At 38.4% G+C, this 10,363-nt stretch overlaps 1 protein-coding gene across 11 annotated transcripts in view; it reads left to right on the top strand.

Annotated features, from left to right (window-relative positions):
* Positions 1-1,649: 1,649 nt before the first annotated feature.
* Positions 1,650-10,363, top strand: part of ABLIM1 (actin binding LIM protein 1) — a 96,057-nt gene continuing 87,343 nt past the window's right edge. For all 11 annotated transcript variants that reach the window (XM_009277888.2, XM_019471717.1, XM_019471721.1 and 8 more), the window contains exons 1-2: positions 1,650-1,827; positions 4,456-4,565. In XM_009277888.2, coding sequence (XP_009276163.1) covers positions 1,721-1,827; positions 4,456-4,565 — 217 coding nt within the window. In that variant the 5' untranslated portion in view covers positions 1,650-1,720. The remainder of the gene's footprint in view (positions 1,828-4,455; positions 4,566-10,363) is intronic.

The raw sequence follows: 10,363 nt of genomic DNA, 5'->3' as shown, positions 1-10,363 counted from the left end.
ATTTTAATTTTTCAAGGACTCTCTAACTGCAGGGACCTAGAATGCTGCTTATTTATTTTTCCTTAATAATCAGAATTTCTGATATTTGATATTTCTGATATTTGATCTGAATGTACTTGACTGTTATGAAGAGGGATGAGATGGAATTGCTTGCAGAGTAAGAGTTAAGCTAGCATCCTAGACTGCTGTGAAGAGTAGTTTCTCTTACTGAATTACACAGATACAGCAATATACGGAGGAGCAGTAGGAGTGACTGAAACCAAAATGCCTGGGATCAGCCATGTATATATTTGTTTAAGAATTAATCTAGCAGCTCCTATTTATGCTTTCTCACTGTGGTGAATAAAGAGGACTTTTTAAAGCTCGCATGAAGCAAGTAGTATTTTTGGTGCTACTGTGGGACGTTAAATAGGTAGGTTCAAGTCCTTTGTTCAACTCAAGCTAAAGCCGAAATGTGAAATTCAGTCTCCCATCTCCCATGGCACTTTCTCTTCATATGGGTTGGCTGTTATAGGATGGATTGCTTTCTGTCTCCTGTGTTGACCAGAAATGCCAATGTAGCATTATGAATGTTTCTTAAAGCAAAGCAGGCACCTGGTTGTGATGTATTTTGGTTTGGGTGAATAAGCATTTAACAGTGGAAAAACTGCCAAGTCACAGAAATCCTTGACTGGTCCTTCACCCTTTTACTGATATAATTATTCTTCCCAGTAAAGTTGTACATAGCCACAAGTCTATATCCAAATATTAGAGTTGTTTATCTAATCCATGAAGTACAGGGAGTATAGTATATAAAAGACTAACACAAGACCAATGCAGATTAGGCACTCAAAGGTAATAGTAGTTCTCAGGACATTAATTTGTTCAGAATACAGGTGAGGAATACTCTTCCTATTGGCTTTATTCAGTGTCCAATATGCTGTTGCATAGTTTGGTTGCATGTATCATGAAGTGTATATAGTGGAGATGTGGCTAGATTTTTAATGCTTGATTGTCTCTTCACTGCAGCTTTCTCCCAGTATTTATGTCTAAATTAATACTGTAAAATCACCCTGAACATTTCAAAGATCATACTTTTTAAAGCAAAACGAAGAGTATTGATGCAGCGATGGTGAAGCAGCTCAGTGTTACCTGGGGACTGGAGGAGTTAATCTAAACCATACGTTTCTAAAATATTGTTTCAAAAAGAATCAGTACCTTGAAAGCTTCTTAAAGCACATGGTTGCAGGAAAAATGTATGCTAGTGTATAATATAGTAAAATCTGTCCTATTTAGGGACTCATATCTTCTGCTCACCTCCAGTCCCAGAAGTGAAAGCAAGATTGCATTGGTACAAACAACTCTGATAACATGATTAACTGGATGATACGAGGTAACTGAGGTCTTGGCAAGGACCAAGTACGTGAAAGTTATGATTATGTAGATTCCTCCAAGGAAAGTTTTTATTACAAGCTCTTTTGTAGCCAGAGAATACCAACCATCTCCTGGGATGTCAAGGCATGTAGTGACAGGAGGAGAAAGCAAAAATCTGATAGAAGGGAGCGAGACCGCCAGGGTCATCTCATTTGTCAGCAGCAGACTGTTGCTGACATCCTTAGTAGGTATATTTTTCCAATCTATCTGTGTGGTTTTTTTTCTTCCAGTGTGTGGCTGTGACTTGGCACAAGGCGGCTTTTTCATTAAGAACGGGGAATATCTTTGCACCTTGGATTACCAGCGCATGTATGGTACCCGCTGCAATGGTTGTGGGGAGTTCGTGGAAGGCGAAGTAGTGACAGCTCTGGGAAAAACTTACCATCCAAGCTGCTTTGCCTGTACTGTTTGCAAGTAAGTCATCCATTTTCAACTAACATGGCGTGAACCCAGTATGAGGACAACAGGGAGAAAGGTATCACCATGAGACACAAGTCTCAAGACGTATTTCCCTTTGGGAAGCATTTGTTTGGAAAAGATCTGCTACAAGTCTGACTTTGAGGGTCTTCAAAATACCACTCATTTATTTGGGGGACACAGCTTCTCTGTTACGTATAGTTCCCTGTTCTCAGAAAGTTACTCTCACATTTGAAAGAATTAAGTATCAGGCTTACACGTTAAGGTAATGGATATGGGTTGAGTTGAATTCAGGTGATCAGCCCAGCTTGATGGGAGAAATGAGGTAAAGCAAAATTCTGGATGCTACAATAGAGAAGTCATTTGGGCTATAAGAACAGTTAAACAATTGAAAACATACAGAAGACTCATTTTCATGTCATGTAAGAATGCATGGCTTTGGGACAATTGTGATCCCCCTCTTCTTCCCAAATACAATTTCTTGTCCCCAGTAAGAGAACCAGTCTTCAATTCTACAGGGAATAAAAAGAAGTTAGCTAAGGCTGTGTGGATGGGACAAAAGGTGGCATTTTTAACTTGTATTTTTGTTTAAATTCTCAGTGAGATATTAATTCAGAATTTAGGAGACTACTGGGCAAATCTTCCACGTGCTCTCATAGCCTGCTCATTTGAGCAGTTCTATACTTGAAAATCTCAGCTAAGCTTTACAGCCTAAACTTAACCCAAAGTCCCTGTGCATAGTGTTCTCTATTAGCTGGCTGTAGGCACTGAGACTACACTAGAATTTAGGCTGTCTTAGCATGTACCTTATTGCTATGGTGATCAGTATAATATTTTGGATACACTAGGGGACATAAAGCTTCTGTAAGTTTTTATAGGAGTGGCACATTTTTATAATAGTGAAAGTAATCTTCTAGACATAAAGTGGAAGTAAAGTGATATTATGGTGCCATCATGATTCTACAGAGAGACAACTGTGTTATGCGTATACTTACTATTTACTAAGCTGGAATGAAGACGGCCATCAGGTTGTTCATTTCTGCAGTTCTGAGCCCTGCGAGTAAAACGGAAGCTTTCTTAAATAAGTTTCAGTGTCATGCCTGAGGGACACATAAGAAGCATCAGATAGAGATGTAGGTAGATTTCATAGAGGGAGGACCCAAAAGACAGGGCCTGTTCCTTTGGAGTCTTGGAGGGAAATAATACAGTGGAGTTCTCCAGAAGTCAGAATCTGACAGCACTTGAATTGTCAAACTTAATGCAGGAGGATGACGTGAACAAGAAGGGCAAGAATCTACGTTCTGAGATAGTACCTTGTTGGAGATCCCATCATATGATGCGTCTGAGTATTAGTGTGGCAGACTTGCCAGGTGCCACCCTAATCTTTCATAGCTATCTCTGATGAGTAGTTTAAGTATATTGTCCTATAGCCTGGCACATTTTTGAAGGCCTTTTCTATTGAAAGTATTTTGATCTTTTTTCCGTTTGGTTTTAAATAGTGTGTGAATTTACTGCATGTTGGTAATCATATGATGTGTATGTTTCAGTTTTATTTCCCAAGGACAGCGTGAAAGTAGGTGATACAGTACGAAACATGACATCAATTTTCTGTACACTGACTTGCATCGATCTTTTTATGTTGAACGAACAAAAGATAAGTTATTGGAATAGATTCATGAAATGCAGTATTGCTGCTGCTTTATTTATGGCCGACTTAGGAATGGCAGTGGAAAGAAAACTAGAACAATGCCTTAAACATTTTGTTTTGTGGAAACAAGCAGATGTTCATTTGTTAAGCACAGTTTTGGAGTGAGGTGTTGTGTAGGGGGGTCTGTACTCAGCAGCTAAAGCTTACTAAAGATTTGGAGTTACCAAACCTTCTCATTTTAGTGAAATGCTCATACAAAATGCTGTTCATCCTCTGTTTTATACACCAAATAAGAGTTAACAGCAATCTCAACTTCTGCCTAACACACATTCTTAACATTTTGTTGGGTTCAGCAAATAATCTCAAACTTCCATAGCACATTCAGCCTTTACCTTTCTCCTAACACCATCTGCACAGGTAGCAATTACAGTGGTGGTTCTGTAATGTAGATACCTATTTTAAATCCAGGAGAATGAATGTGGATAACACTTCATTTTTTTGCAAACTGCTACATCCACTGTAATATAGTCATATATTTCATTGCTGAATACAGATGAAATTAGTGTATTTATGAGTGACTAGCTCCACATTCCTTCACTAGCCTCAAGATCAATTCCAATTCTTTGAGTTCTCTTCTGTACCATTTGCTATCTACAACATCACGCTGAGACCATCATAAATGTAGCTGTTGTGTCTAAGCGGATTTCACTGTCGTCTGCTCTTTAGATAAAGTATGTTTGATAACTTTTTAAAACCAAAATACAAGGCGAGTCTAACCTCTGCTCTGCTTGCATCCACAGATTGGATTTCTTCCAGTGCCTGGCTTTGCCAAGGCCACATTGCAGAAACTATTTGGCCTGAGTTTCTGTAAAATATTGATTGCATTGCGGGAAGGCAGCAAACTCAAGGCACAGGGAACAGAGGAAAATTTCTGGCATAACCTTTGCTACAATACATTTTTCTCTTTAACTCTACAGGCGTCCATTTCCACCAGGCGATCGAGTTACCTTTAATGGAAGGGACTGTCTCTGTCAGATGTGTGCTCAGCCAATGTCCTCCAGTCCAAAAGAATTGTCTGCCTCAAGCAGTAAGTATGCCATCTTCTTTCTGAAGCCTCTCACTTTCCCAGGCTTATCAACATTTGGTTGAAACTAACTTAATGCAATCTTTTAGGGTTGTTTTTTTTTTCTTCACCTTTAGAAATGCGAACTACCTCTGGGAATCACCTTTTTTCCTTCCCCCCCCCCCCTTCATTGAAAGTGCCTGGTACTACAGGTGGGAAGAGACATTTGCACATTTCAATATGAACAAATGACTTTTCCCCAATGACTGGATTTTTAAAAGGGCTGATTTTTCTTTTATAGGCACTGGAAAAGTATCTAATTGATGAAATCTGAGGTTTCAGAGTTGATAGATTCAATTTTTTTCAGATATAATTGCTTAGGTTTAAGTATTCAAAAGAGGACAAAGTCAGAGGAAATTAATTTTCTTCTACTATTTAATACATTAATTAAATTATCCTTTAAAAGGAGTATCACCAGGATTATGCTTCTCGTAGACTGATACCACAATGATACTGTGATCAGAACCTCAAGAAACCATTATAAAAAAGAGAGAAAGCAAGTTAAGGGGAAAGAGAGAGAATGAAGAAAGTTTGGGAGGGAAATTAACTTGGTTTGCTGTTGGGTTTTAATGCTTTTAAAAGATAATTTGTAAATTACTGATATTAATCTTTGCCTCTAGTAGTTAATTTTTTAAATCTTTGGGGATTTCTGATTCTTCCTCTGACTGCTGGATTGTACTCAGTGCTCTAATCTGCAATGAATTACCCAGTATAGTTTTATAACTCAAAATGGCTACAGATTTCCTTGTGACACTAGGTAGTTTTCCACCGAAGTTGGTTTCCTTCAGGGAGACACTGTGTTATTTTGTACTGGTACTTGGCTTTGAGATCCTAGGATTATACGGTGCAATGTAAAGGCAAAGTTGGATAATGTTTGTGCTCAGCAGATGAGTCAAGTGAATCTTTGCTTATCTGGTTTGCCTGAAAACATGTAATCAGGCACTTAGCAAAATGGAAAATGAGAGACTTTTTTTGTTATTGTGCCCTTCTGTCTGTTAAGTGATACTTTTCCACTCTAACTGTAGATTTGGAGCTGAAAATGCATGGGCCTGAGCAGTTAAAGAAGAATTTAGGAACCTGAAAAAAGCCTTACAAGACTTACAAACCAACATAGAAATGTATGAGGTACTTCAGGCACCCAGACAATCCTTCTGAGACAAAGGAATGATGTGGAAATCGTATCTGAATTACTGATATTTAGGAGGCATAATTGGGAAGGAACTGCAAGGCGTAGGGACCTTGGACAGTACTGACGTTCTTTTTCTAAGCATGTCACACCACTGGTTCCCAAACAACTGGTGTTCAGTGACAGAAGTATCTGGATCACACTACATCAGGTTCTCACACTTGTCTAGCAGTGTGGCCACTTCCCGGATACATGACTCCAGGTGCCAAAATGCCCCCTAGCAAATGATGGGCTAAAGTTGTCCGATAGTGAGCAAGCAAAAGAGCTGGAAAGGCACTTCCTGATAGCCATAGTCTCTGATTGAATTGCTTCTTGGGTTCCACACTGAAGTCATAGGTAGCAAGGATTATAAAACAATCTTCCCTGCTACTTGTGATGAGTTTTTTTTTTTTTTTACATCAGAATTGGGTCCTGCTAGGCAAACTGCCTTACCAATACACACCGCAAAAGAGCTCCTGCTCGTAACAGTTTAGAGTGTGCTACTTCGCAATCTGCAAGTACCTGCCACTGTGCATCTTTTTCTTTTATGGAGAAAGGCTTGTAGGAGGATACAGTATAGAGTTTCTGGTCATTTTAGAGCAAAACGCTCCAAAACAGACAAATAAAAGTGAGACCAACGTGTGTTTATAAGTTCAGAAAAACTCGATTAAGAGAATACTAATGAAGCATCCTCTGTCTTTAAAGATATGCCAGCTGCTGCTTTAGCTTTGTGCCAAAGTTGACTTAGAAATTGAGAATTCTTTCTTGCTGGCAACGAAGAGTAAATTTTAATTAGCATAAGCTGTTCCATATTGCTTCTACGTCTCTCCTGCTGGCTGAATCAGACACTTCAATTTTTTCTAATGCTTTGCCCTTTTTTGAAAGGATGTTTTTTTTTAATGCAAGTTCTTTTAGAAGAGAATCTCATTCATACTATGCATCTATGTTATATCCTATATTGCTGTCAGTTTCCCCTGATTACTTCCAGATAGATTACTAGAGGAGACTTTCCTTAAAACAAAGAAAGTTGGGAGTGAGGGAATTCAATAGACTGAAAGTATATCAGGTTTAATTGGTTTATGTAATGTAAAAGGAAGCCTTCTATTCACTAGAATGTCTGCATTAATGTTGACATGCCGTTTTCTGATGTCTGTTACTTCACATAAATGAAAGGCTTATTGACAGCTTTTCTTGGATGATTTCAAGGAAAATCAAATGCCTTTAAATACAAGGGTTAACATCTTGAATAACATGAACCTGAATATTGTTACACTGTTTTATAGTGCACACCAATGAAAATCAGAAGGAAAAATACTGAATAATTAATTTTCCTTTTTTGTTTAATATTATTTGGGTCTATGGTACTTATTTACCTTATTTATATTAATAATATATTTCTTTCACTGCACATATATTACCTGGAACAATTATAGCTATTTTCTTGAAGAACCATTTCAGTGACTCCTTTTTTTAATTCTAATTTTCTAAGACAGTCTTTTTCAGTATACAGATGCTATAGAGTACTCATAATTCATAATTTAGTGAACTCTATTCCTTAGACACTGCTGGATGTATACAGTGCACTAGCTTTGAGATTTTCATTCATTCATTTCATAAAGCAGGAAACCTAATACCAAATACCTGTAAATAGCTTTGCAGACAAATGAAATGGCTGGTAGTCTTTTCTGTTATTGTTTTATTTCATATGACAGCTTGATAAATGCAATGTGATCTGTAAAACAAAGTGACTAGGACAGATGTAGAGCAGCACGGAACCAGGGGACAATAGACAACACTGACTAAAAGTGTGACGTTGATGGCTTGGATAGTTCAGGGTTTTCAAGATTCTGCCAAAGACAGGGAGTTATTTTCTTTAGGTCCCGATAAAGGAGTAATATAAGTAATGTATCCCAGTAATTACTATTTATGTTTTTAACAGTGTCCAGGCTTTATGTACAACATCATGATTGCCTAGTTTGTACTGTCTTAAGCTCTTTCTACTTTCTGTTGTGTTCTAGCTACATGCTAACACACTTGTGTTTGTTATGGTCCATATTGTCTTTCCAGAGAAGCAGTTGTGCAGGCATCTATAATTTCTAAATTTTAGGCAAGACTGCAACTTGTGTGTTGGCGTATTTGGCGGTGGGTGCCCTGCTTCCCACACACCACTCCCCATTTTACCCTCTTTTAATTAAAATCTCGTGTGTTGTATCTCTGTTCCATATATATCAGCCTCATTTCACTGTTCCTCAGCATTTTGTATCGCATATTTAGTGGACTGTTTTTGAAGGCCACCTTTAAAAATCTGCAAATTATATGTTTTTTTTCCTACTTCCATGCTCTAACTCAAGAGTGAAAAAGAGACAAAGCCAAAGTCAAACTTTTGAATTTGTTGTTGTTGGTGGTTTATGTTGTTTGGCGATTCATGGTTTATTGTTTCCATGTTGTCAGAGGAGTGATTATCTAGTGGTTACTTCCCTTGGACCTGGGAATTCTGAGTGTAGCTTTCTGTTTTTTTCATACATGTTTTATGTATCAGGGTAGGTGCTTAAATTTCAAGGGTTGGTTCTCTACCAGCAAAATGAAAAAATAATGCTGCTCTAGCTTACTAGTATGTTGTGGTTATAAGCAAATTGAAGATGGTATGGTGCTTAGATGATGCAGTCCTAAGTACTGTGTTACTACCTGAGTCTTACCTATTGATGCTAAAGTCATAAAAATTAGAAAATTTGTGTGGTTTTAAGCTGTGTAAGGAGAAATTCAAGAACCTAAAGTCTGCCTAAGTCCTTGTTCTTCATTCATGTTAGGGTTAGGTACCTTTGGAAGAGTAGTGTGAGCTTTATAATATGTCTTTCCAGCATCTTAAACTATTTTATGCCCCTAGCGGCCAAATGAGTAGTGACTGAGAGTACGCACTCCGGATTTCTATTCGCATTAATGTGTGAAGCAGAGGCAAGTAGATTGGCTACGTTAACAGGCTTACCCTCTTTGATACTTCTCCATTAGGGCATTTTATCAGTGAATTCTCACTAAGACAGCTGGTAAGTGAACTGATGCGGACATTTGAACATAAAAATCCCTAGTTTAGTCAGACCTTCGTTTTTAAAAAGTACCACGCTGGCTTGCATTTATTCTTGAACGCACAAGAGGTGTCATGAAAAGTACAGCTGAGAGCAAAGCAGCCGTAGAGAGATCCCCCACACTCGGGGTAGGCACATGAAGTGGTGCCAGCAGTCTGCGCTGGTGGAACTCGAACCAGCAGTCTTCTGGCTCAGCGATCATCTTTGAAATTCATAAGAGACTACATGTCTTTGAACACAGTTTAATACATTTCCCTCTTCCTCAAACAGAGATTCTCCCCTTAGGCATTCCACTTCACTATTTCCACGATAAAGCATTTCAGCAATAAGAATATTATGTTATTTCTCTACCTGAGATTGAGCCCTTTCTCTGTTGGTTCCTTGTCTGGGTGCTGGTAAGGAACTTTTAGTTATTTCTGATTACCTTTTTGCTGAAAGGTTGGATCATTTTAGTGATGTGCATGAACTAATTAAGAAATTGCATTCCAAATGAAAAGTGGGCTTTCTAGATGGATAGGAAAAAACTCCCTATCCAAAAGAAACTGAAGAGTTTTCATCTGAAAAATTAATCTTCTTTTAAAATGATGGTGGAGACTTCCACAGTTTCGTCCTCTTCAGTGAAATAGATACTTGTGTCCTATATATGCCGAGATACCCAGTGATGATACTGTTTGGAAAGAAGCACGGGGAAGATATGTTGACTCCTCTTTCTTTGTAACAGTCTCGCCTGTGAGTTAAGAGCATTACAGTACAGCCAAGACGTGGACCAGAGCTTTCAAAATGTCCAGTGTTACATGTGCATAAATAATCTTTGGTGCAGCTGTTCCCCGACCAGCTGGCATCCACGTGGAGATTTCACAATACTGTTTTGCATGTTTGTCCTTGTCTGTTTTGCACATTATGTTCTGGTTCAAAGAATGTAAGTTCTCTGGGACAAATGCTTTCATGCCTATCAGTACAGAGTCTAACAGAGTTGGATCCTGGCTCACAATTGGGGATCTTAGCTCTATTGTATAATAATTCTATAAGCTCTATAATAAGCTTAATGCTTAATGAACTTGTGGGAGAAAGATATCTTTGTTAATTATTCAATAGCCTTATCTCTTCAAATAAGACGCAGTAAAGCTCCCAGTAAATATCTGAAACTTCCAACAAGGTTTCTGGTAATGCTGAAGTAGAGCAGAGCCAACATACCTTACCTATTGAAGAAAAAGGTGGACAGGAAAAAATGGGAATCATCTTTTGCCTCACTGCCCTGAAGGTGGTGGGGAAGTGGGGTTGTTTTTGAAACAATGAAGCATCAGAATAGAGAAGAAGCAAATTTGCTTTGCAGTCCTCCTTTAAAGACTCTCTGTCCTGGTTTTGGCTGGGATAGAGTTAATTTCCTTCCTAGTAGCTGGTACAGTGCTGTGTTTTGGATTTAGGATGAGAACAATGTTGATAAACACACCGATGTTTTAGTTGTTGCTAGGTAGTGCTTACCCTGGTCAAGGACTTTTCAGCTTCCCATGCTCTAC

This window comes from Aptenodytes forsteri, unplaced genomic scaffold (assembly GCF_000699145.1).
Source record: "Aptenodytes forsteri isolate BGI_AS27 unplaced genomic scaffold, ASM69914v1 Scaffold15, whole genome shotgun sequence".
Lineage (NCBI taxonomy): Eukaryota > Metazoa > Chordata > Aves > Sphenisciformes > Spheniscidae > Aptenodytes > Aptenodytes forsteri.
Note: the sequence above shows the minus strand (reverse complement) of the source record. Positions and strands in the feature narration are given on the sequence as shown.